This window comes from Oryzias melastigma, linkage group LG21, assembly GCF_002922805.2.
Source record: "Oryzias melastigma strain HK-1 linkage group LG21, ASM292280v2, whole genome shotgun sequence".
In the NCBI taxonomy this organism is placed as follows: Eukaryota; Metazoa; Chordata; class Actinopteri; order Beloniformes; family Adrianichthyidae; genus Oryzias; species Oryzias melastigma.
In genome coordinates, this window is record NC_050532.1 from 27093547 (window position 1) to 27120203 (window position 26657).

General features: G+C 41.1%; 4 protein-coding genes across 8 annotated transcripts in view; 3 read left to right on the top strand and 1 right to left on the bottom strand.

Annotated features, from left to right (window-relative positions):
• dars1 (aspartyl-tRNA synthetase 1) overlaps positions 1–1031 on the top strand; it is a 32284-nt gene extending 31253 nt beyond the window's left edge. The window contains exons 15-18 of the mRNA XM_024286294.2: positions 7–87; positions 335–446; positions 545–616; positions 684–1031. Coding sequence (XP_024142062.1) covers positions 7–87; positions 335–446; positions 545–616; positions 684–775 — 357 coding nt within the window. The 3' untranslated portion in view covers positions 776–1031. The remainder of the gene's footprint in view (positions 1–6; positions 88–334; positions 447–544; positions 617–683) is intronic.
• An 8-nt stretch (positions 1032–1039) lies between these two features.
• LOC112154984 (protein lifeguard 3) lies at positions 1040–6469 on the bottom strand. Of its 4 annotated transcripts, none has more exons than XM_024286298.2 (14): positions 6419–6469; positions 5451–5528; positions 5265–5355; positions 4964–5195; positions 4828–4895; positions 4699–4763; positions 4570–4623; positions 4448–4498; positions 4335–4374; positions 4224–4261; positions 4059–4146; positions 2642–2737; positions 2515–2568; positions 1040–1361 (listed from the first exon to the last, which is right to left on the bottom strand). In XM_024286298.2, exons 4-14 carry the CDS (start codon positions 5190–5192, stop codon positions 1212–1214), a joined length of 933 nt encoding a protein of 310 aa, XP_024142066.1. In that variant the 5' UTR covers positions 5193–5195; positions 5265–5355; positions 5451–5528; positions 6419–6469; the 3' UTR covers positions 1040–1211. The 4 variants fall into 4 exon arrangements, with proteins under 4 accessions (XP_024142066.1, XP_024142065.1, XP_024142068.1 ...); XM_024286297.2 differs by having other exon boundaries at positions 5451–5601; positions 6419–6465; XM_024286300.2 differs by lacking the exon at positions 6419–6469 and having other exon boundaries at positions 5295–5355; positions 5451–6412.
• On the top strand, positions 6446–14278 carry pnkd (PNKD metallo-beta-lactamase domain containing). Its single transcript, XM_024286296.2, has 9 exons — positions 6446–6651; positions 7056–7171; positions 7907–8019; positions 8155–8213; positions 8364–8456; positions 8597–8760; positions 11054–11140; positions 11252–11367; positions 12897–14278. Exons 1-9 carry the CDS (start codon positions 6494–6496, stop codon positions 13068–13070), a joined length of 1080 nt encoding a protein of 359 aa, XP_024142064.1. The 5' UTR covers positions 6446–6493; the 3' UTR covers positions 13071–14278.
• A 2231-nt stretch (positions 14279–16509) lies between these two features.
• On the top strand, positions 16510–24420 carry gmppaa (GDP-mannose pyrophosphorylase Aa). Of its 2 annotated transcripts, XM_036209720.1 has the most exons (13): positions 16510–17204; positions 18247–18344; positions 18991–19094; positions 19182–19374; positions 19453–19512; positions 19589–19719; positions 19834–19848; positions 21748–21882; positions 21953–22050; positions 22123–22169; positions 23300–23392; positions 23645–23813; positions 24023–24420. In XM_036209720.1, exons 1-13 carry the CDS (start codon positions 17165–17167, stop codon positions 24121–24123), a joined length of 1284 nt encoding a protein of 427 aa, XP_036065613.1. In that variant the 5' UTR covers positions 16510–17164; the 3' UTR covers positions 24124–24420. The 2 variants fall into 2 exon arrangements, with proteins under 2 accessions (XP_036065613.1, XP_024143016.1); XM_024287248.2 differs by lacking the exon at positions 19834–19848 and having other exon boundaries at positions 16514–17204.
• The last annotated feature ends 2237 nt before the right edge of the window (positions 24421–26657 follow it).

Below are 26657 nucleotides of genomic sequence, written 5' to 3' on the forward strand. Positions count from 1 at the left end.
TTCTAGTACGACACCGACTTCTACGTGCTGGATAAATACCCGCTGGCGGTGCGGCCCTTCTACACCATGCCGGACCCTCACAACCCCGTGAGTTCCTTCAGCAGAGACTCGGAGACAGTAAAAGTCCTCGCCGCAGACATTTTTACACAGCAAATTTATTCTTCATCCCTTCAGCTGCTACATTTTCTAGTCCAGTCATGAATAATTTTTGCGTCATTAACAGAGCGGGTCATAAAGTCCTGTGAAGGATGGTTGTAGTTTGCAGATCTGTGTCTGTTATTTTCACCTTTTTATGGCCCGTTTGATCAGCCGGCGTTTGTTTATCTCCTGGTAGAAATACTCCAACTCCTACGACATGTTCATGAGGGGGGAGGAGATCCTGTCTGGAGCTCAGAGGGTCCACGACGCTCAGCTGCTCACCGAGAGAGCCCAGCATCACCAGATCGGTGAGAGTCAGAGGGTTTGTCTCCCTCTGGTGGCGGCCAGCTGCAACTACAGCAAAAATGACAAGTTTTTTTTTCTTTTTTCTGAACGTCTCTTCTAGATCTGGAGAAAATCAAGTCTTACATCGACTCCTTCCGCTACGGGGCCCCCCCACATGCCGGCGGCGGCATCGGTAAGGGTTTTGGTGCCTTGAGTTCCATCATTTTTTGCAAGAATTAACTTTTTTTTCTTCTCCACAGGTCTGGAGAGAGTCTGCATGCTCTACCTGGGTCTCCACAACGTGCGTCAGACCTCCATGTTCCCACGTGACCCCAAACGCCTCACGCCTTGATTCCACCCCCCACCCCCCACCTGGACTAACACACAGACTAACCCCGAGCAGCAAAGCATAGCGCCACCGTCTGGCGGCGAGCAGCTCTTTAGTGATGGGTTTGTAACTAACAGCTACAGGACAGGTGTGCAGGTTACCTGCTGCAGAGCAGAGTCGTGTTTGTCCCAGAGTCCTTCCTACTACCAGCACAGATGTTGGACTGATGGTTTTGTCTCAGCTTTTGTAACAGACACTGACAATAAAAATGGAAATAATGTCTTCAAGTTTTGAGTTTCGATGATTTTACTCACAGAAGAGAATGAAAACACAGAAAAGTGTGAGCGATTGTTCAGACTTCCAGCTATATACAATCAGGCGAATGAAAGCGAGCGCTATGAGGAGCTTTAAACACGTGCACGTTGAGCGGAGGCCGGCTTTGAGGGTCAGCTGTCCTCGTCTACTCCGTGGCCGATCCGCTGACTTGAAGAATGAAGAGGAAGATGTGAACGATGTCCACGTAGAGCGACAGCGCTCCGAAGACGTACTCCTCCGGGCTGATGGACAGCTCCCGGTTCCCGATGAGGAGCTGAGTGTTGTAGACGAGAAACTGAAATGTGGAGAGCAAACAGTATGAACACCAGCCGCGTGAAAATCTGACGTGAGTGAGGCAGGAGTTCTTCAATAAGCTTTGATTCTCTTTTTCTTCGTTTGTTTGCCACGTTTTTCCTTTTCTTTCATCTTTTTTTTGATCTTCTGGAAACTTCTTGATCGTGGTCATCCTGATCCAGACTAACGGACCATTGAAGGACCCAGAAGACGCCATGACTCAACCTTTTCTCATCTTTAATACATTTTATTATTATTATTATTATTATGTGCAATCATAAAATTAAACCTTAAATACATTAATCCGCACAAGTTTTACTTTGGGAACTAAGTTACTGTTTGCTGAAAACTTCCAGAGTTTGGTCAAATGTCTCCTCGCTGTCTTGTCATGGACACTTCATCAAGTCCTGGTTTAGACCAAGTCAGGTGAAGCAAGAAGTTTGTTCTATATACGAAACTGAAACCGCTTCTGTTCGTGTCGTACGAGCTTCCCACAAAGTTTTCCAAACGTCTTGACTCAAAACTTCAATCTGTGAAGTTTAAATTACATTTTTAAAAATGTCAACTTCTTGTACTTTCTCCCAAGTTTTTTCTTAGAATGTATCCAAAACATCTCAAAGAATAGTTTTTGCTCATGAAAAAAACACAACGACCTGGTTGGGAACTAGATTTCTTGGAATCCAACTGAACTGCAGGAATTCAGCTGGAGTTCAGACTGAAGAAGAAGATGAGAAGGTCACGTTTGGACAGCAAAATACAAATTAAACAAAAGAAAGTTTAAGATTTCAGTGACTAAACTGTAATCTTTGTGCTCCCTGTGTGTCAGCTCCAGTTTTTTCTCAATTAGATGTTTTATTTTGGTAAACATTGATTCATTTTCTCACTCCCAACTTGTCACCACTTAAGCTAAAGGGATTAATCCTTCAAAAATAGGCCCATACCATCACTCCTCCCACACCATGCATCACATTCCTCCTGACTTGCAGACTTTTAACGATTTCCAGACTCAGATCTACACTGAGGCTCTGAACCCACACCATGAATCTCCTACCACAGCACCCATGAACAAGCAGCAGAGCCGTCCCCTCAGCAGACGAAGCCTCAGACCTGCTCACGTCCGGTTCTGCCCCTCCTGAAGTTCACGTCAGACTCACCAGAGTGTAAACGACCGCTCCGATTGCAGCGTAGAGCATGTGAAGCCAGGGCACCTGTAGAGTGAGGAAAGAGCGACCCGCTGAGGAGAGTGTCCAGAGAGAACGCATCACAACAGAAGAGTCTCACGTATTGGAAGGAGAGCACGACGGCCGTGACGATCCCGATAATCATCAGCAGAACCCCAGAAATGCAGAGAAGTCCACTGCACGAGGTCAAGTCCACCTGAGAGGAGAAACGAGCGTCAGCGGAATGAAAGGGACGAAGATTTGTTCCAAGACTTGAAAGAGAAAAAAAAGGCTCTTAGAGCAGGAGTGTCAAACTCAATCCAACAAGAGACCAAAATCCAAAACACACCGTAGATCGCGGGCCGAACAGGATAAACATTTATTGCACACTCTAGACTACATTTTTAAACATAACTTTGAACTATACATATAGCATTACCTGTGATAATGCTACTGTGAATGATGTTGAATTTGGTTGCTGAAGATGCTGAAATTGATAGCTGAAATCACTGAGGCTAATAGCTGAAAATGCTGAAGCTGATGGCCGGCTAAAACAATAGCTAGGTTCCAAATTAGCCTAACAAGCAAAAAAAGAAAAAAAAAACTCAGATTAGCCAAAACAGCTAGCAGGCATTAGAATTACTCCAAATCAGCCTAAAAACTAGAAGGAAGGGTAAAATAGGCAAAAACAGTTAGCCGTAGCTAAAATAACAGCTAAACTTCAAAACAGCCTGAAAAACTTGAGAAAAAAATGCCTAAATTATCAAAAACAGCTGGCATGTAAATATTATCCTGACTCCAAAACAGCCTAAAAACTTTTTAAATGCCTAAATTAGCCAAAACAATGAGCATATATTAGCAACACTCCAAAACTTTAGTAAAAGGGGGTAAAATAGGCAAAACAGCTAGCATGTAGCTGAAAGAATAGCTAAATGCTAAACTAGCCTAAAAAACTGAAAAAAGTCTAAATTAGCCAACTAGCATTTAGCTGAAATATTAAACATCAAAATATCCCAAAAAACAGAAAAAAGCCAAATTATTCAAAACAGCTTGTGTGTAATTATTAGCTAAGCTCCAAAATAGCCTAAAAAACTCAGTAAATGCCAAAAATAGTCCAAAAAGCTAACAGAATGTCAATTTTTAAAACTTTAAAAATGTAACTTTTTAACATAATTATGAATAATAAAGAGACAGGAATATTATTCCAGAATAAATCAACTTAAACCTTAAATAACTTTCAATATTTTACCCTCCATAAAAATATATTTTGTCAAGAAATAAGCGTAAGATAACATCGTCATTAATAACAATATCTGGAGGGCCGGATAGAATCCCCAGGAGGGCCGGATCCGGCCCCCGGGCCTTGACTGTGACACATGTGACGTTGGGCCTCCTGGCAGAGACGTGGGATTCACATCTTATCCCAGAATGTTTTAAATATTTAACGGACCTCAGTGGCCGATTGTAATGCGAGACAAAGGAGTTCTTTTACAGCGACAACAAAGACATCCTCTGACGAACCGGCGGCCTCCATCTACCTTCGTTTGGAAGCAGAAGACTGTCACTGCCACGCAGACGACCGCTGTGATCCCCATGGCGATAAACACCGCTTTTGTCTCGTAATAGCTGCAAAAAAAAGAAGAAATGCATCACAGTGTGTGGACATCAGGGTGTATTTGCATTGGCAGAACTGGGAAACGAACCTTGAGATGGTTCCAGCCATGTAGGATAAGGCAAGAGTCTGTTGGGATGAAGCACATCATTCCCTCTTTTTGCCAGGAGTGCAGATCCAAAATGGGACAAACCATACTCACAAATATTCCCAGCAGCAGCAGATTCCATGGGAAACGCCTCCTGAACCAAGAACGTAAAAACTGAAAGAGTGAAGCCGGACTTGTCTGAGTGTTCTGGACCGAACCGGGCTTACCTGGGCTCTTTAAGGCAGATGAGGACGCAGTAAACCACAAAGTAAACGGCGCTGTGGACAGAGAACAGCAGGACGTTACACCCCAGCACGGAGGCTGCTCGGTGCGGCTTCGAGGGACTCACAGAGATGCCCAGTAGATGCCGGGGTATCTGATGACAAACTGCCTCACCGGGTCACTGTGGAAGGAGGCACAAACGAGGTCACATCACAGAGCGCCCCCTCCAAACACCCAGAAGGTCGAGGACACTCACACGAACGTGAAAACCGCCACCACCGTGAAGGTGAAGGACAGCTGCACCGCCAGGATCAAATAAACCTGGAGGGAAAACGCAGAGTTCAGCTCAACTCTCACTTTTCAGCCGGATGCTGGGAGTCCACACCTTTCTGATGAAGGCGTGCCGGACAGACGTGCTCTCCCACTGGTTCCTGAAAAACTCCTCCATGTCACCTGAGTAAACAGGGAAGTAATCTGAGTACACAGCAGGACGAGGAAAGAGCGCGGTCCAAATCCCTGACCTGAGTGGGACGCTGGCAGAGCGGCGGACAGAGTCGGAATGGACGGGGAGAAGCCTGGAGACACGCCGGCCTGCGGGAAAACGCCCCCCTGGCTCCAGTAACCAGGGGGGCCGGGGTACATGCCCGGGCTGGGGCTGTAGGAGGGAGGGGGCAGATAGGAGCAGTCCTCGGACTTGGGGTGGTGCAGCGCCTCCTCGTAAGATGGAGGACTGTTGGCTTTGGAGGTCATTCTCTAAACTCAAACAGGAGATTCATATCAGACAAGACTAGAGCATTTAGTATACTAATAAATATTGTGTACCTTTTATGTTACAGTTTGAAAATCAAATACTTTATCTAACCACAGCGATCAGAGCTCAGTATTTAGGATGTCTGGAGTTCTTCCTGCATTTCTGACAAACACACGACATAAAGAGAGAAGTTAATGGATCTGAATTAACCACGATCCATGAAAATCAACCCATAAAGGCAATCAATCAAGCCTTACCTTAAAGCTGGAGCTGATGAGCGCCGTGCATCTCCGTCCAGTTTCTCTCGCGACTGCAGCCGCAGGTCGGTGTCATCTCTGAAACCGGATCAGTTCAGTGAAATCCAAACCTCTGCCCCTCAGACAGCCGGCACACCGGGGGTTAAAGGTCCTCCAGGAACCACAACGCCATCAAGAACAGGTTTTCAAGCATCACAACAAACAAGAAATTTAGTAGTAGAGAAAACGATAAACAAACGTTGCTTATCAGAACTAAACCTAAAAGATGTCTTTAAGAAAGAATATGGAAGCTATTTCTCTGATGCATCTTTCTATTATTTATAAAAAGAAATCAAACCTACATAGCTACTGTACAAAAATGCATCTCAAATCTTTTATTCGTATTCTTGTGTCCTTTTCTTCTTTTGTTTATCTCCTTTTTACATTTTGTTTTGTTCTTTTATTTTAAAAAAAGTTAGTATTTTTTTTAATTGGTCTAGAATTTCGACGAAGAAAAGTATTAATAGTTTTTTTGATCTCATGTGTTATTAGTCAATTTCTGTAATTTTAATAACTTTTCTTTTGTCTATTTTTAAAATAATTACATTTGTTACTAAAGTCAGACTTCAGTGTAATTTCCTTTCTGGGATTTTACAGACTCGTTTTGAGGCTTTTTCTGGCATCTTGACTATTGATAGTATATAGTATACAGTAAATATTTTATTTAACATATTGATTTTATTTTTTTTCTTTTTAATTTATTTTTTCTTTTTCTTTTAATTTCCTTTTTGATTTTTTAATTTTAATTTTAAGATTATTTTTTATTTCATTTTTTATATTGTTTTTATTTTATTTTACTGAAATGCGTTAATTTACTCAAAATTAAATTTTATAACTGCAGCATCGTGAAATCATAAAATCAACACATTTTTATCGGTTTATCCATAGAGAGTCTAATACAATCAATGGGTTTATGGTGATTTACTTACTTATACGGTCTATGGTCCGATCCCGGAAGTGTCTCCTTACGTCCCCTCTACGTCATCACGTTGCGCTCATCTGCGATGGAGCTTTCTGAGTGGACGCTAGCGCTCGCGGCCGCCGCGTCCGTCTGCTGTTGTTTATGTTTGTGGGTTCGGTTCCGGCGGTCCGCGCGAGGGTCCTGGAGGAATCTGTGCGCTAAAATAATGGCTCGAACGGAGAAGCCGCTGTTCCGGATCGCGTGAGTTTTTCCGAAAGTTTCTACTAGAAACAAAAAAGAATACAAATGTAAAAACATCGAGGATTTAGCATAGCTTAGCTACAATTTTACACCAAATGAATTCACTGTTTACTGTTTTATGTAATGGAAAACGTTTGTTTATGTGTGTCACGAGCTTGTAAAGGTTTGACTTGTATTTAACTACAAAATAACAAGTAGAAAAGCCTTATTGTTGTTTTTGTTTACATGTCAATCTAGAGACTATTTTTGCTGCTCGATGCTAATATTTTAGCTTAAACTTATTTAGCTCACGCGGAGGTTTCTACTTTTCTGATCATTTTCAATCAAACCCGAGTGTTTTTTCAAACCAGCTGATGATGCGTGAGACAAACAACAACAACAACACCTCGTTGTCTTCCTCCTAGATACACACTGTACACCCAGACCAGGCTGGGCTACATGTACTACAAGAGACAGATGAGGAAAGCCAGACAGAACTACCCGGCTGGACATTCCTCCACCTGTCCTGCGGAGTTTAACGGTACGCACGTGCGCCCACTCACGCGGGAGCTGCCACAGGTCACACCTAACCCCCTTAAAAGAGGGGGGTCAAACTCAATCACACAAGAGGCCGGAATAGAAAAAATGTTTTATTGAACACTCTAAAACAAACATTTTTAAAACTGTAACCTTTTGACGTAATTATGACCTAGATGTATAGCATTACATGTATAATGCTTGTGTGAATGCTGGAAGCTGAATTTGGTAGCTGAAGTATCTCGTGCTGATAGTTGAAGATGCTGAAATTGATAGTTTAAAACACTGAAGCTGAAAATGCTGAAGCTGCCAAATTAGCCAGAAAAATCTCAGTAAATGCAAAAATAGTCCAAAAAAACTAGCAGAATGCTAATTTTCAAACTTTTAGACTGTATTTTTTAGGCATAATTATGAATGATAAAAAGGCAGGAACATTGGTTCAGAATAAATCAAGCTAAACCTTAAATAACTTTCAATATTTTACTCTACTTTTACTTTTCTTGACATAGACACATGTGCCTTCAAGCATAGTCTGGATCTTCACATGTTTAGCCTCCCTGTTGTTCCAGAAGCTCTCATCCCAGACCAAACCATTGTTCTCCACATGCTCGGATTATGTCAAAGTATTAAAGGCTCATGTATTAACAGCTGAAGTGATTAACATTTTTGGCCTCTCTGCCATCCTGTAAAACTCTGGTTACTTTCTAAATCAAAGCGATTGTTCGGGTTTGTTCTGCAGGTATCAAAATCATTCCCATCCCAGTTCTGTCGGACAACTACAGCTACCTGATAGTGGACACGACCTCCAGTGTTGCAGTTGTTGTGGACCCTGCAGACCCTCAACTTGTCCAGGCGAGTCCCTTCATGTCCATTTACAGTGTGTGGACGTGGTTTTCCTGCAGCCGTGGAAAACGTGTTTCGTAGCTCTGCAGGTGTTGATTTGATGTGTTGGATGAACTGTTCAAACCCTGGATTGAATCTTCTCAGGCAGTCCTTGAGGATCAGGGAGTGATGCTGGAAGCTATCTTGTGCACACACAAGCACTGGTGAGTTGTTGTTTTATTTATTTTGTGCTTCTTGGATTGTAGAATTTCTGCCCTGATAATTCTGTGAAGCGCTGAATGGTGGATTTCGTAATTGTTTTGGAGGAGAAGGCTTGACTTGAATGTTTGGGTTGACGTTGATGATGCTTTCAGGGACCACAGCGGCGGGAACAAGGGGCTGAGGCGGCTCCACAGCTCGTGCCCAGTGTACGGGAGCGCGGCGGACAACATTCCCGGCCTCACACAGTAAGTCTGTCGTCCTCTGTGCACTCAACAACCTGCAGAATTTCAGTTTGAGAGACGTTTAATTATTATTTCTTTTCAACTTTAAGAAGTTAAAAACTGTAAGTAAACTGACGGATTGGTGAAATGTCCTGTTTTTTCAGCCCCCTCTCTGACAAAGACTCGGTAAAAGTCGGCCGGATGCACTTTAAAGCTCTTTTCACTCCGGGTCACACGGTCGGTCACATGATCTACCTCCTGGACGGCCCAGCCGTCGGCGCCCCCTCCAGCCTGTTCTCCGGAGACCTGGTCTTCCTGTCTGGATGTGGTGAGCTGCACAGCAGACCACATAAACTCTTGATGCTAAAATGCTGCAACTGAGAAACTTTTGTGCTTCTAAAGCTTCATCGATCTTCCAGAAAAATTATTTCCTGCCCAGTAAATCAGTATAGACTTAAAGAAACAGGATCGCCAGTCGAATCTGCTCAAATTTTGGCGTTTTGTTTGCTTGTGACTTAAGTAAAGATGAATGTATGAGAGTTTTGCTGCTTCAGTTTTTGTGGGTTCTCAGTTTGGAATGAAAACTTTTTGTGTTTTACTAAAATCTTTTCTTTAAATCGGGTTGTCACACAAAACCTTTGTTTTTTTACTCTTAAGTAATTGTATATTTATAGAAAATATCTAAAAATTCATAGTTTCTTTAAAATATTTATAGAAGAAAAACATATTTTAAGTAACTGAACTGAAAGCACTTTAGATGAGAGTTCTCATTTGATCTGGTTTATGAGTTTGTTAAATAAAAATGTCTGTCCACTGGAAAACTTGGATCTAAGTGCAAAATAAGACATTAAAAGCTTTTTTTTTTTTTTAGAACAAAATTTCCTAGTTGTTGTGTCTGTCACCGTGTTATCACAACATAACAAATTGTTGTCTTGACTGAACATTGATGGATTCTGTTGTGTCATTGTGGGATCAAAATATTTCTGTTCTAACAAACTTGACGAGTTTTAGATCCAAACTTCCGACTTCCAGAATGAAGCATGTTAATAAACAGACGTAGGTGGAGCTAAATAAGTTCACCATATAACCACCAGGGGCCGTTTATACGATCCATTAAATCCACATTCATTTCCACTGGATGATCCGAGATTACAACAAAAGTTTGGGATTATTTTTACATCCAAGACGATTTTATTTTGTCATATTTTCACGATTCTCATGATTTTATATTTTCAGCTTTCATATCATGCTGTTCTTCAGCCTTTCAGAGTAAACTATATCCATTTATATGATCATATATTACATTTGCAGCACTAAAGAACGCATTATTTATGAAATAGGAGTTATTTTCATGAACTCTTTTCCTACTCAGAAGTAATACACCTCGATCTCTGAGGCTCCGCCTTTCGCTCCTTGTGGGTGCCGCCCATTTCATGAAGTCAACCCAGAGTCGGCCTCAACAGCGAGCTGTCGTCTCTGTAGATTAGCTGCAGTTTTTTGGAGTTGATGCTAAAATGAAAGCATTTTGCTGTTCACCACTAGCTCTGCTGAGCAAGTGTGTGTGTGTTAGTCTGGGGGCGGAGCTGAGTGCACTCTTCCTGGAAGGGGCTGTTCCCCCACGTTCATACGTATTCATGTTGGGGACCGTCGTTCTCTGGGGTTGGTGCTCAGAGTGCAACTTTTTAGAGAATTATCAGAGGTGCATGAATGGATCAAATAGTTTGTGAGTAATGAACATTATAATGCGCTTAACAAAAAAAGTAGATTTTGTATGATATAGGCCCTTTAATTTAAACAAAATAAGGGGCGTGGCCTGTGCCTGACTGGTGACCTTAGCTGTAGATCAGGGGGTCAAACTCAATCCCACAAGAGGCCAAAATTCTAAACACACCTTTGGTCGAACAGGATAAACATTTATTAAACACTCTAAAACTACATTTTAAAACTTTAAAACCTCAACTTTTTAACATAATTATGAACTAGATATATAGCATAATTTGTGATAATGCTAGTGGGAATGCTGGAAGATGAATTTGCTGAAATTGATAGCCAAAAACGCTGAAGCTGATAGCCAGCTAATTATTAGCTACATGCCAGATTAGCCTAAAAATATTTTCAAAAAAAGTTAGGTTAGCTAAACTCCAAAATAGCCTAAAAAATCTTAGGAAATACCAAAATAGTTCAAAAAGCTAGCCGAATGCTAATTTTTAAAGCTTTAAAACTGTATTTTTTTAACATAATTATGACTAATAAAAAGGCAGGAATATTATTCCAGAATAAATCAATTTAAACCTTAAATAACTTTCAATATTTTAATCTATTAAAAAAACATTAATAACAATAAAATAAAATGATCTGGAGGGCCGGATCCGGCCCCCGGGCCTTGATTTTGACACGTGTGGCCTAGCTCATGTTCCCTTTTTTAAATCTGACGTTTGGAGCTGAAATGAGGCTCAAAACAAACCTCTGAGTCACATGATGCTGGAAGGACACTCCCTCACCTGGTCCATCTGACGTGGTTTAAAAACAAGCGTGAGACGAAGCCTGTATGAAAATAAGTGTTCAGATCAGCGTTCTGAGCCGTGGCGTCCGTGCACTGACTGTTAACCTGTTGATCTCAGGGAGGATGTTTGAAGGCAGCTCCAGCACCATGCTGTCATCGCTGGACACCGTCGCCTCCTTGAATGATGAGACCCTCTTATGGCCCGGTACGACCCTTTCTCTGTGCTGACATTGTTTGCACCTCTATACCAGCCTCTGAATGTAGTGGATCGAAGCCGGAGTGCACTCATCTTTTTAATTGGGTGTTCCCTCCACAGGTCATGAGTATGCGGAGGACAACCTGCTGTTTGCGGCGGAGGTGGAGCCTCGGAACTCAACCCGGGAGAACAAATACCAGTGGGTGCTGCAGCAGCGCAGCCAGAAGCTGTGCACGGTAAGAGTGATATGTCAGCATTGCTATGCCGCTCCAGCGCGGCGCCAGAATGGATTCCTGCTCCCTGCACCCGCGGAGACGGGGCTTATCGCCGGCGTGCAGCGAACGTGCTGTCAAAGCCCGATGAGCGCGCACACGCCGCTCACGTCCGCCTCTTTCAGGCTCGCTGTCGAGTTTCATCTGCGATACAGAGTAAAGGTTCCCAGTTCAGTGAAGGGCTTATCCAGAATTTAGATTACTTCTTATCTGACATCAGCGGAGCGTGACTCCAGAGGCCGCTTCCTCCCGCCGTTTGAGCATCTGAATTTGTCAAATATTATTCCCCAAACCCACTGAGTGGTCGATCGAGGTTGTTGTTGTTGTTTTTCTCCGTTATTATGTTTTCATTAAGTTTTCTCTTCAGCCTGACACGAGCTGTCTTAGTGTACCGCTGCCTTTATGAAAGGATGTTGGAAGTTTCCTTTAAACAAATCGTTATAATCTTTAGACGCATAAACGATAAAAACAAAGATGAACTGTTTAATGACAAACACATTTACACACTGCAGGTTCACATGAACATTGACTTAAATAGTTAATAATAGAAAGATAAATTTGACTTTCTAATGACAGAACCTGCAGATTTAATTGGCTCTTAATTACATTTTTACTGAATATATTTTTTTATCTTTTGTGTTTTTAGAATAATTATAATAGAAACATGAGGTATATAGTGCTTTTTTATACAAAAACAAAATATTAAATTGAGGAAATTCTGCAATCAAACCTACTAGAAACACTGTTGGGCCAAATAACTTTTCTGATTTGGTTTTCGTTCAATTATTTCATCAGCAGAAAGAAAAAATGTAATCTAGATTTATTCATTTTTGTTTTTTGAGTAGCGCTGGTTTGATAAAATCAATTAATCAATCAATAATCGATCTGTGAAAATTGAAATCGATCCAACAAAAATGCTAAAGTCTGCTAGCTTGATGTTAGCGTATAATGGGATTTCCCATAGGACGGCTAATGCTAACGCTTGGTCGACATAAACATACATTTTCTAACTAAATAACCATTTGTGGCCTAAAACATTGTTTTTTTTCCCCCCCATATTTTCTTCTTCAGGAATAAGGTGTAATACTATAGCGTGATCGCCACCTAGTGGCCAAACTGAAACGTCCTCCAGGAGAAGCAGAACAATTCTCTGTTTGAGAAACTATCTTATTATTATTTCACTAATACATTTTACAGTATGTGAACTGGATCAGATTAATATATGAACATCTTTAAAGCATATTTATAGATTATTAATGTATTATTAACAAATGTGTGTAAATGTGTAAACTCAAAATTGCATTGAATACTCAGCCTTAGTTTTGGGTGAATCTGGACTGACTCGCTCATAAAACAGTCCAAGGACTTCCAGGTCACTCTGGTAAAAGAGATTAAAGCTTGAAAAATCTTATCTGATTAAAAAAAGACAATAAAGTGATAAGCTTCAGAAATCCTTCAGTGTCACCATCTCCTCATCGCCTCTTCATCTCCAGTGCCCGTCCACCATCGGGGAGGAGAAGCAGTACAACCCTTTCCTACGCAGCCAGTCCGCCGAGCTTCACCTGGCTCTGGGGGTCCAGCCGCTCCAGGACGAGGACTGGACTCGGTTCAGGGCGCGGGTGCTGGAGGAGCTGCGCAAACGCAAAGACCTCTTCAACAGGAGGTAGTGACGCTGCAGGGGGACGGGCGGCCCACGGGGTCGGCGACCTTTACCTGGAGATGCATCCAACCTGCTTCAGGAGAACAGATGGAGCATTCAGTCATTTTAAGTCCTAACCCCCCCTTCATGAGATCCTTTAGTTTGTTAAGATGTGAATGACGTTTAGCACAGTTAGGATTTACATGGAACATGTTTCTTCTCAAATGAGGAAACTCGCTTCAGTTTCTGGACCTTAGAGGAACACGAGTTCTCCATCCTACAGAAGATCTGTCACCTGGTCGGGCTCCAGAGTTTCATCTTTCCCAGACAGCAGGCAGAAAGTGTGGACCGAGTGGGTTTGTCTGCAGTTTCTGAGGTGGCCCCACCTGTGTTTGTCCACATTAGTTCAAGTGGACACTCAGTGGGTTAACTCGCTATGCTAGCCAGGCTCTCAGTGGACGTGTAGCATGCTATCAAGCTCTGCTGTATCAAGCTAGCGAGCCCCGCTGTAGCAAGCTCCGCTGGATCGAGCTCGCAAGCTTCGCTAGCGCAGCGACCCGACCCACTGAGTGTCCACTTAAGTCTGGACAAACACAAGCGGGGCCGCCTCAGAAACTGCAGACAAACCCACTCGGTCCACATTTTCTGCCACTTGTAGACCTCACGGCTCATCTGGATTTGCTGTCTGGGTTTCTGCCGAGGACGGCTGAATGACTCTGAGAGAGCTGACACTTTGGGAACACGGATATATTTATTCATGTGAAGGGATCACGGTACGGTTCATTCAGACGGTTGTCTTCAGTTTACAGACATTCACCAACGCTGAATCTCTCTGTTGACTTTTGTTTTTTAGTAGAAGTTTCTTCATTTCTTCTTTCCTGAATACAAGAACCAGTTGGGTTCAGCTGTTACCGCCTCACGAGTCGCACACAAACGTTTGGATTTAGAATCCTAGTTCTGTGAATGTAAACGTTCTAAATGTTCTCACAGGTGATGATTGAAGTGTCTGAAGTCATGTTAGAGGAAACCTTTGAAGGTACGAGACTTCACCACACAGACGATCGTTTCATGGGAGACTTGTCAGAAATGAAACTCTTTGCCAATCATCACTTTATGATCTTTGTCAAATATGAACGTTTTTATTCTGCTGTGACTTTTGTTGTTATGAGCCTCATTTTTGCACAATGTTCTGATCAAACCAACAAACTCATTAAAACGATTTGTTTTTGGTTTGGATGTTTCTGGTTTTTTATGAACAAAAGCTACAGTAACACTGTTGAAGGTACTTCTGGACCTTGAGAATCGTTCAGGTCTGAGCATCTACAGCCTCCTGACCAACAGCAAGTCAAGTTTGTCCTCTAGATGACATTTCTAAACCTAATCTCCAATCACTACATTCTACTGAAGAAACTCATCCTAGTTTCTACAAAAACATTTGGAGCTTTTTTGATGATACCTGATGTAAAGGGGGCGGGGCTCTGGGAATCTTACTTTTATGGAGGATTAAAAAACCTTCAACTGGACCGGCTCTGAGTCTGGACCCCAAAGATGGAGAGAAGTCTTTGATTCTTTCTGACTGAATCATTTCAGTGAGACTCTAAATGTGATGAATCAAAGGTAATTGTTCACACATTTGGCAGTTTATCTTTTCTGCTGTCAAACTTTAATAATTTGAATCATTTCAGTAAAACAAATGTACAAAATATTATATGAAACTAGGAAGATCACAGTTTATACTTCCTTTTACACATTTTAATTTCTAAACATTTTATTTTATCTTTTTTTTTTTTAAGGAACCAGTAAAAAATGTTGGTTTGGTTCTATTAGGAAGAGGAAAATGAAGAAGACTTCTCTTTTTTTAATTATTGTTGTCTTATATTATCGCGGAGACTGAAGAAAATGACTCTTTACTCCAGGAAACTCCTGCTGCAGCATCAGGACCTGCAGGTCCAGCTCGTACGATGTTTGCTGAGCTTCCAGATGATGCTGATTCTCTGGAGAATTCACGATTATATTCAGTTTAACCTGAGACGCGTTCTGCTGCCGAGGACCTGAAGTTAGCAGAAATGAAAGGAACAGTTGGAGTGAAGTTTCCTGCGTTTCTGCTGCTCCGGCGTCGGCGCCGCGGTGAATAAAATATGATCCCGTTTGTGTAAAGCAGCGTTGCTCCTCATTAGCATATGTTTGAGTTATGAATGCCGCCACACACACGACTGTTTCACTTCAGGTTATGTTTTAATGAGGAAATATGGAGACAAACTGTTTTTGGAGGTTTGTTATTTTTATGTCTTTATGGATATTTGACTCTCAGGGGAACTTTCTTTTGTTTACTCTCTTCAACTCTAAAATAACTTCATGAAGAAAAGATTCATTTGAAGAAATGCGCTAAATGAAGGAACAGAAATTAAGTAAATGAATCACAAGTTCAACAAAAATGTTTGACAGATTTTAAAGCTGCAGAAAAAAAAACAATTTGAGGTGAGTAAGCAGCCCGAATTTTTAGTTTTTTAACAAATTAACAGATTTTAAGTAAGGATCTCTGATTGAATTTTGGTTGGTTATATTTACAAATTTCTTACTGTGATGCACCAAAAAAAGTAAATAAAGATTTAATTTTAAATCCTTCTGACAATAGACTACCTACTACTACGTTTGTTGCTTTGAGCTGATGCTTGTGACATAAGGTGTCTTTTAATTTGAAAGTTATTTTTTTATATTTATTAACGACAGGGGTCTACAACCTAACACTAAAAGAACCATTTGGTCCTCTTTCTTACTGTCCAAAACCAAAAGGGAGAGCCTCAAAGTCCAACTTCCTGTTTGGAAAAATACTATTTATTTATATTTTTTAGACCATTGAGCTATTCAATTATAAAAATGTAGTTTCAAATACTTACAATAATTGAAATGGAAAGTTGATTTTTGGGTCTGTTCGAAGTTTTAACACACATTTTAGGCTAGAAGGCGAAACTGCAGTAAATGCGGATAAAACACAACTTTGTTCAGTTGTTTCTCAGTCGTTTCCTTCAGAGAAAATATGAGAAATTGAAGCCAGACGGAAATCAAGACCTAGTTTGTTAGGATGGAGGAAGACCCTGATGATGCTCATGTGTCTCTGAGATGAACTTAAACCCACCAATCCCAGCGCTCAAGCTCACCCCTCAAACATGTCCTGTTTATGCCCTCTGTACAAACGTTTTGTATTTGTTCATCTAGAATGGGAAGGTGTCAATTTCCCAATTCTTCCAGATACTTTCTAAATGTACTGAACTTTTATATTTATTCACTGAATACAGGAAGAACATGGATCTGTCTTTGATCTCCAGCTTTAAGAATAAGGTACAGTTTTGATTCATTTTAGAGCCCAAAACAAGGTGAGAAGCACAAGGAGACGTCCAAGCATGGAGGTAGGAGCACAACATTCATCAGAGAGTCCAGAGACTGCAAAGTGGAAGATGTGGAGAAAGTAGCCAAACAGCAGAAGGTGGTGTGAGGATGACTCTGGTGGTGAGGAAGATGAAAATGTGCTGTGTGGATTTAAGGGAGTAATAGAAACAGGCTTAAAGAGATCAGGAGGTTTTTCCAGATGACTTCACAGTGACATGTTCCACAGGTGGAGGTGGCCAAACAAAAGGCTTGTGAGGACTTGAATGACAGGTTGGACACAAACGGGGAGGAGGTGGATCTAAATTTAAATATAAAAGAAGTTCATTTTTAAAATTGATATATTTTCTTAAAGAGACAGTGCTTGCAGTTCATTTTTTATTTTATTTTTTAAGCGATTTTATAGATGTTATAACTGAGCTGAAGTGTTGACATTTATTTTGAAAAACAAAATGAAATTTAACATAACTTTTATATTTTATTTTATAAACGTATACTATTTAAATGTATAAAAGTGTTTTTTTTCTTCATCCACACACGATTGTTGCTATTTTGAATACGTTTCATTTTGTTATAAATGTTAAAGTAACGAGTAGACCAGATTAATTTTGACCCAAATCCAGCCCCGTCGGTTGTTTGCGTCATCACGTCAGAACCCGGAAGTGGCTGAAGATCCAGTTTTCTGTGGATTCAGGTTTTCCGGCAGCTCCTCTGTGACTCTGAGGACCTCCTGCTAAAATGTTGAAGGCAGTAATTTTAATCGGAGGACCTCAGAAAGGTAAAAGTTTCTCTGAACTTCGTCGTTCCTCTGAGTTCAAGGCTCTGCTGTTGAAGCTAAAGCTAGCAGGCTAATGCTAGCAAACAGCCTGAGCTTGTTTACATGTCTGACGTGGCGTTTAGCGCTAAAGCAACCTCACCTGAGCAGGTTTACTGACTTTATTTATGTTTGTCGATTATATTACATGTATTTTCTGTAACTTTAAACTTCATTTGTCCAATGAAAAGAGTTTGACAGTGAAAGTTTCTCTAAAGAAAATCAGCAGGAAGCAGTTTTCATTCAGAGGATCAATTAAGAAGAAACGACAGAAACATGAAATCACAATTACCGGTATTAAATAATAATAATGATTACGAATATTAAAAGATTGTTTTAAATTAATAAGTCTGCCACATCTGTCAATTTCATACTCCCTAAAAATGCAGAGAATGTTTTATTTTGGAGGTTCTGTTATTATTTTTATAAATGTAAAAAACTTAATGACCTGTAAACAAAGAATTAATGATTTAATTGTGAATAGAGACCACAGCAGATCAACATGTTTAGGTTATTTATCACTTTATTGTCAAGTTTTTTTAGGGGTCTGACAGCCGACTAGAATTATAAACTTATCTATGGAAAGTGTGTCAACTGTCTTTTTAAAATTTTGTTTTTATGAACAGTATGAATGAATGCTAGTGACAGGAGTGCGTATGGAATAATTTAGATAAAGAAATAAAAGAAGTTAATGTTATATATTTAGTAAAAATAAACGGTGATATGAAGAAATAGTGTAAGATGGTCAAATATAAGTAAATGATTGAATGAAGGCCATGTAAATATGTAAATATCTGCATGTATTGTGTGTGTGATCAAAATCTTTAACTTACAATAAATAGTATTATATAGATAATTATTGTATCTGTTGTTTAACATTTCTTTTTCTGCTTTCTAGTAAAATTTGACTTTAATTTGCTTTATAAATGATTTTAAATTTCGCCAAAATTACAAAACTAAAGATGCTAAGAGTCTCTTGAGAATAATCAGCTCCACTTCTCCTCAGGCACCAGGTTCCGGCCGCTGTCGTTCGAGGTGCCCAAACCGCTGTTCCCTGTAGCCGGAGTCCCCATGCTTCAGCACCACATCGAAGCTTGTGCCAAGGTGAGTGCCTGACAACAACGTGCTGAAGGTACCTGGTTACTATCAGATTTCAGAAGGAGGCTGCTTTTCTGACTGGTTCCATAACCAGGTCAGTGGATCAGAGAAACCGGGTTTACTGATGTAGATTTACAGTTGAATTTAGCCCTCTCCACGAGTCATTTCACTACGTTTATTCAATCTGACTGTAGATTGATATAGAAAAACCAATGAAGAAAAACTTTCCTGAATTATTTTGTCTTCTCCTGTTTTTTTTAAAGGTTGATCAGGTGTAGAAAGAGATGGAATTTCCTCAAACATTAAAAAATCTAAAAAGAATTGAAGGAAAGAGCTGCCGATGTTCCCTTGAGCCCGTTTTTCTGTGGGAACCTCTCAGCTGGAGCTCCTATTATCGCAGAAAGGATTTGTTCCTTTTTCTCTAAGCACATGTAAACGCAGCAGAACAGAAAGACTTAAAGATCGACGTGTTAAAGAATCATTGAGCGAACGAGTGGTTTTTGATTTACTCGTTGTTTCATTTGTCTTTTATCTTATCTCTAGAATTGTAAGTTTTTAAGTTTTTTTGTTAAAAATGTCCCACATTTTTCTGAAAAGTCTCTTTTGTGATTGTCTAAACTTCCCATCCTGATGCAGAACTCCCCTTTTCCAGGTTCCAAATCTGAAGGAGATCCTCCTGATCGGCTTTTATCAGCCAAACGAAGAACTGAACCGATTCTTGTTCAATGCTCAGCAGGAGTTTAAAATTTCCATCAGGTGAACTGGGCTCTCTGTGAGAGACATTTCTGCAGAAGTTGTGAGCAGAAGAAGCGACGCAGGTCTTTTTTTGTCCTGGTGCTGCAGGTACCTGCAGGAGTATGCGGCGCTGGGAACGGGGGGCGGCATCTATCACTTCAGAGACCAGATTGTGTCTGGGAATCCGGAGGCGTTCTTTGTGCTGAATGCCGACGTCTGCTCGGCGTTTCCTCTGACCGAGATGCTCAGCTTCCAGAAGGAGCACGGAGAGCCCAGCAGCTCCGTGATTCTCGGAACAACGGTGACATTTTTGGACTTTCGGTTCAGCCGTACACACTTCGATTGGAAGTTTGTAAATTAAATATGTTGTTTCCTTCAGGCAAACAGGAAGCAGTCCATGAATTATGGCTGTATTGTGGCCAATGAGGAGACCAGCGAGGTACGTCAGCTTCCTCATGTTCTGGAGACTTTCCATCAATGTTGATCAAACTTTAGGATGCTTGTTCGCTCTCCAGGTGCTGCATTACGTGGAAAAACCAAGCACCTTTGTGAGCGACATCATCAACTGTGGTATCTACCTGTTTAACCCGGAGATCTTCCAGCACATCGGAGCGGTTTTCCAGAAGAACCAGCAGGACATGTTGCTGTGAGTCGAGCTGTCGGAGCTTCTCGCCGTCATTTCCATTTCCTGGTTTCTTTGGTTCTCTTGATTTCTCTCTCTCCTCCGTTCCATATTTCTGTTTCCTCCCATGACCATCAGATATCCATTTGATGGGTAAGTTGCAGATGTGCTGCATGGTGTGGTTCTAGAGCACTTAGTTCTACATTCTGTAGACGTTTCAGCGAAGTTTAACCCTTTTCTCCCCTGTTATCAAAGTTTATGCGGGTGGGAATCAGGTCAGCTGTTAGGTAAATATAATTAGGTGGCGGTTCTCCTCATCCCCCTGTCGCCACAGAGTCCAGTCAACTCTGAGGAGGAAAATCATTTCGTATCTACGACCTTGTTCCTTTAATCATGACCATAAGTGGGAGCACAAACATAGATCGGCCGGTAAACGCCTTTTGACTCTGTTCTTCTTCACTGCAACAAACTGATGCAGCATCTGCAGATGTTAAAAGATATTAGATCAAAAAACTGATCGAGCGACTGCAGTCCTGTCAATCTAATGCTCCATCCTTCCATCACTCGTGACCTGGACTCCAGGAGACTCGAACTCCTCCACTTCAGGCTGCAGCGTTTTACCTACCCAGAGAAAAACCTCTTCCGATGGAGAACCACGAAAACTCTCATTCCAGCTGCTTTACATCCCAGCCAGCAAGGTCAGGTGGGCCCATTTGGTTTAAAAGTGGGCAAAAAAATGTGGGTCCAGAGTTTCCGTGGTGACCCCACCTGTGTTTGCCCACATTGACTTAAGTGGGAACTCGGTGGGTTAGCTCGCTACGCTAGCCTGGTGGACATTGGAGCTCGCTACAATGGAGTTCACTATAGTGAAGCTCGGTACACCAAAGCTAGCTGGGTTCCTACAGCGGAGCTTGTTAAAGCAGAGCTTGGTACTGCAGAACTCGCTGCACTCCAGCTCGCTAGATCGATAAAGCAAAGCTCGCTAGCTCGTTGCAGTAGAGCTCGCTGAAGCAGGGCTTGCTTGGTCACTACCGACTCGTTTTTTCAGACTTTTGCACCAACGCTTTCAGACCTGCAACATGAAACTGTTACCAAACAGCTCAGTGTGAACGTGTTTTTGGAAGGACGTGTGGTTCTTTCACTCCGAGTTCCTCGTCCTGTAAAGGAGAAACAGGAAACCCAGACTTGAAGACAACATTTTACAGCAGAACACATTCTAAGTGAAGACAAAACGACTCGTGATCAATCCAGGATGCTGTTTTTTAGGCTTAAATTGCTCTAAATGCTTGAAATAAAAGCTGTAGATTCTAGTTTCCTCCTGATTAGAGCCGCTGTGCTTCCTGCAGTCGTAGCTGTGAGATGTCAGAACACCCTTCTTTCTGTTTGTTGTTTTCTCCACGTTTCCAAACTTGCAGCAAACGGTTGACATACAGTATTTCCTGTCTGAACCGTCACGCCGAGCAGCTGACCGAACAACTCCAAGGACGCTCCAGAAATGTTACCAAAAGACCCACAAACCCGTCCATGCATAATTCACCTGCTAACATCAATAGCACTTAGAGCGAGCGTGTGCTGAGTCAGCAGAAGTGAAGCGCTCATCAGATGCCTGATAGAAGAGAGGAGGGTTTCTGCTGCAGTCTCTCAGGGAGAGTGAATCCCCCTCGGTCGTGCTAAAGCTTCGATTATGGGTGCGAGCCTTTAAAATATTCTTTTCATCAATATTCAGCGCTCTTTTTCATCTCCGGGCTCGTGCGGGAGAGCCTGATTAATATGGAACATGTAAACTCCTCTACTTCAGTTTTGGATTGCAACTAAGCAGTGGGCTTTGGTTTCAGCCCAGCACTGACACCATCAAAGTGAAGCAGCCTTTTAACTTCTGCTTTTATTCCTGCATGACTAAACATTTCCTCAAAAGGAAGTTTGGAGAAGTCTTGATAACTTTATTCTGAGATATTTAGTGGAAAATGCAAACAGCTGCAGTTCTAGTTTAACCAAACTGACACTGACAGCGTTCAAGTTTTTAATCTAATCTGGAAGCGGTGTCGTCTCCAGAGAGGAGCCCACCAACGGCTGGCACCGAGCGGAGGTCGTCCGGCTGGAGCAGGACATTTTCACGGCTCTGGCGGGACAAGGCAAGCTCTACGTCTACAAAACTCTGGGCTTCTGGAGTCAGATCAAGTCTGCAGGGTGAGGGCGGCGCCGTCGCGTCTGCATGATGGGAGCCTCCCAGCGTTTGACCCTCATGTGTGTCTCACAGGTCGGCCATTTATGCAAGTCGCTTGTATCTCAACCAGTACCACACCACCCATCCCGAGCGGCTGGCCTCCAACGAGGAGGGAGGGCCCAAAATCAGCGGTACCAAATGTCTCTGAGCGCTCTCCTCTGAATCTAATTCGTCCTTTCATCCATTTGTCCTTTTTTTTACAGGTAATGTCTACATTCATCCCACGGCCAACATTGATCCCACTGCTGTGGTGAGTTTATTTTTAAACCCAGATGTCGCTCCTCCTGAACCAGTAAAGTCAAAGTTCTGGTCCAGGAACCAATTTTTTAAAATGAGTTTGTTCTTATTTATCTTCTTATTACTTTCTTACACTTTCCAAAGCAGAATACAAATGATTATCCTCACTTGATCTAATTATGATCTAATGAAGCATTAAATGAGACTTTTTAAACCTTCACTACCTCCTTTCCATCGTTAAAACTTTCTTAGCTGTAGATATTCCAGCATCTTTGCTAAATTCTTTGGTAGACGATCCTCTCACATCCAGCTCTTTTTACGATTTCTTACTTTTTCTTTCTTACTGTTTGATTGATTTATTTATTTGTTTAAAAGGGCAGACAGTATAAGATATTCTTCTTTCTGTCCCCTTTTCATTTTTTGTTTCCATCATGTTTGAGTTTACAACTCATGGTTGTATTGCAGGTTTTTCCTTTTATTCAATAAACACAAAATAAAAAGAACAATATCATACCTTTACATTTCTACCATCGCTGAAAGTTACATTATTTTTCTAATGATTAGATAATGTAGCATTTAAAGTTGTAATGGAACTCTTTAACAACTCAGGATACATTTTCTGTGAGCTCCGAGTCCTGAAGCCTAATTCAACTTTTTATTAGAATTTATAGCATTTCTTTATTAAAGACGCCATACCATGATTTTCTTAAGTCTTTCAGAATAAACTATATCCATATATATGGTCATATATTACCTTTGGAATACCAAAAATCTAATAATATATAAAATATTAGCTTATTTTCATGAGTTTTTACCCTGCTCTGTAAAATGACTTGATTCCTGAGGCTCCGCCTCCTGCTGCGTGTGGGTGCCGCCCATCTCTTCTTTGTATGGATCAAAATACGGCTTCAAGGTTGTTTATAGTGAGGAATAAACAGTATAATACACTTAAAAGCTTAAAAAAGTTTTTTTTATGGTATGGCTCCTTTAAATCATAGATTTCTAGCATGTCATTTACACTAACACCAAAACATTTATTTGTAATTTCAAAAAACGTTTGTTTCTGTCAAAGCTCCATCCATTTAACCTTTGTAAGCTTTAATTGGAAGCAAAAAAAACAAACTAGAAGTGATCTTTGTGCAGCTGGGACCCAACGTTTCCATCGGGACCGGAGTCACCATTGGAGCCGGAGTCCGAGTCCGAGAATCGATCATTCTGCACGGAGCAAACCTGCAGGTGAGTGACATGAAGGATCTCTGCTCCTCGTCACTCAGGTGTATCATGAAATCTTAAGTTTTAGTCAGTCTGTTTTTTAGGTCATTTTTTGATAATTTTGTTAATTTCTTCAGTTAATTAATTAACTAAAAATATATTTTCAGTTGGTTGTTTCTAAAAGGACTTTTGATAGGATAAAGTCTACACCAGAAGTTTCCCAGCATTCTTTGCTCTTGCCATCTTTTAACTTAAGTGTCTTTGTCCCACCTCCAGGATCACTGTTGCGTCCTGAACAGCATTGTGGGATGGGACAGTACCATTGGGAAGTGGTCACGGGTCGAAGGCTCTCCGAGTGACCCCAACCCAAATGACCCGTTTGCAAAGATGGATAGCGAGACGCTCTTCAGAGATGGAAAACTCACGCCGTCCATCACCATTCTGGGTCCGTGCTCTCTTCTGTCTTATAGTTATTTTGTCTGTGTCAGATAACAAAAACAACTTTATTTTACTACACAGTACTAATAAACCCCTACTATAATACTGCCACCACAGCCTGGATAATTCCTGTTAAGAGAAAACGTGCTAAACGTTGGTTTTTCACGGAGTATGTGCAGTATTCATTGTAGTTCATTGGTGTTTTTCTCCTGTCAGGTTGTAACGTGTCGATTCCCTCCGAGGTGATCATTCTGAACTCCATCGTCCTCCCACACAAAGATCTGAACCGCAGCTTCAAGAACCAGATCATCCTCTAGCTCATCTTCCTCTCCTACCGATGAAGGACGCTGCTGCCGCCGGCCCGCTTCACTGTTATTGTACATAAGATGAGGCGTAGAAGCCCGTATCCGAGAGTTTTTGAAGAACTATTTTTAGGTATTTGTCCACAGGTTTTGGGTGTTCACACTAATCATTCATGAACTGCAGATCTCCATGGAAACGGGTCAAACACGTGTAGCTGGATATGTTACTGAGAGATTTCAAGGTTGTGTTGGACGATCTGGACTTTCTCTCAAACTGAAGTCATTACAGAAATAAAAATCACTTCCCAACAACTGTGGCTAATTTCCCAATGATTATTGTTGCAGGGAACTGATTGAAAGCTTTCAGCAGCTTCATTGTGGGTCTCTGTCGTCTAAATGCAGCGGCGGGGGGGTTATTTCAACTGCAATCAAGTGACGCTGGCTTTAAAATGCGTCCCTCACTGGGATTCGCATACTTAATTTTTTTTTGCGTTTGCAATCACTTCCTATTTATAAATGCAGCACATTAGGGTTGACTTATTAAACCCCGCAGTCTCCGTGAGCGAGTCTCCTCTAGTTAATGAAGCGAGCGTCTTCTGTGGACGCTCACGTCAGATTTCCATGTTTGAGGCGTGTTTTTGTGTGAAGGAAAGTACACTGAAGTTCTTTCATCTGAAACTCACTTCAGAAAACGCAAACTACCAAAAAAGTTCAGAGTTAAATGGATGACAAAGTCAAATTTGTTGTTTTTAATTAGTGAAGCTAAAAATATGTAAAAATATTCCGTAGAAACTTAAATTCCCTCAACTTTAAGAATCTGTAGAAGTCAGCATGCAGAGCATTAGGAGACGCCCCCTGTGGTTTGTTTTGAACCAATCCAATCCACTCTTTGCTCTGGGGTTTTTAAGATACCATATCAGGTACCTGTAAATAAAATATCTAACATTTAGGCCGGTTGTTTCTGTGACTGTTCAGAGTCTGTCAGAGCGACGGCTCAGGGGTAAAATCTGCTTTTGTGGCGGGTGGTCTTGGCGTACGGAGCTCTGAGACACTGATCTGAGTCTAAAGAGATTGTGTGAGGGGTCTGTGGAGAATCCACCAGCCCGTTTCCTAACCCAGGATTCACGAATTCCTAATTCACAAATGTTGCTGAAGGTCAGGGGGGTCAAACTCAATCACTAAAGGGGCCAAAATCCAGAACACACCTGAGGTCGAGCAGGATAACCATTTATTCAACACTCTAAAACACTTAGAAGCCATAAGTTTTTAGCATAATTATGAACTAGATATTTATCATTACCTGCGATAGTGATAGTGTGAATGCTGTAAACTGAATTTGGCCGCTGAAGATGTTAGTGCTGATAGCTAAAAACACTGAAGCTGATATTAGCTAAATGCTAAATGCTAAACTTAGATAAGCCAAAAAAGCTAGCATGTTGTTGAAATATTAACTAAACTTCAAAATAGCCTAAAAACTGAAAAAAGCCTAAATTAGCCAAAACAGCTAGCATGTAGCTGAAATATTAGCTAAATGACAAAACAACCTAAAAAAATCTTAGTAAATCCCAAAATAGTAAAAAAAAAAAAATAGCAGAATGCCAATTTTAAAAACATTAAAACTTTAAAACTGTAACTTTTTAACATAATCATGAATAATAAAAAGGCAGGATTATTATTCCAGAATAAATCAACGTAAACCTTAAATAACTTTCAATATTTTACTCTCCATAAAAATATATTTTGTCAAAATTATACAAGTCAGAGATGAGCTCAAGATAACATCGGGTCATTAATAACAATAAAATAAAATGATCTGGAGGGCCGGATCCGGCCCCCGGGCCTTGACTTTGACATGTACTTTAGGTCTTTAGCTCTACTCCTACACATGAAAAACCATAATTGAATCATTTCTCCCTCATGATCACATTTCATGAGCTAAAAAGAGACATCATCCATTCGTCACGACCAAATCAGAGTCCCTGATTGGTCTAAGTTTGACCTGCTTTAACCTACAACAGACATTCAGTGTTTTTTTTTTGTATGTAAAGCCAAAATGCTTTGCTCCATACAAAAAAGCTGAGTGTCGTCTGCATAATGATGTCAAATTTTATAAGTCTCCTCAATCCAACTCACAGAGAACATGTTCAGAGTTCCAAGAATTGAGCCCTGAGGCTCTCCGTACAGCAGAAACCCAAAGAAAGTCTGTGTCCATCACATGACTGTTACTGGGGTTTTGTTTATTAAAACAAAGCTACACAGTCGAGGCTGTATGGTGGTGTAGCGGTTAGCACTCTCTCTCAGCAAAGAAGGTCCTGGTTCAAATCCTAGCTGGAATGTTCTTCATCTCATAGTCCAGAAACATGATTCATTGGTTAATTGGTGACTCTGAATTGTTCTCGGGTGAGTGTGTGGGTCTGAATCCGAGTGAACCACGCCTTCACTCAACAGTAGCAGGGATAGGCTCCAGCAGCCCTGAAAAATGGATAAATCGCATTTAGAAGAAGGATGTAGAGATGGAACCAGTTGCACTTTAAAACCTGAAACAAAGT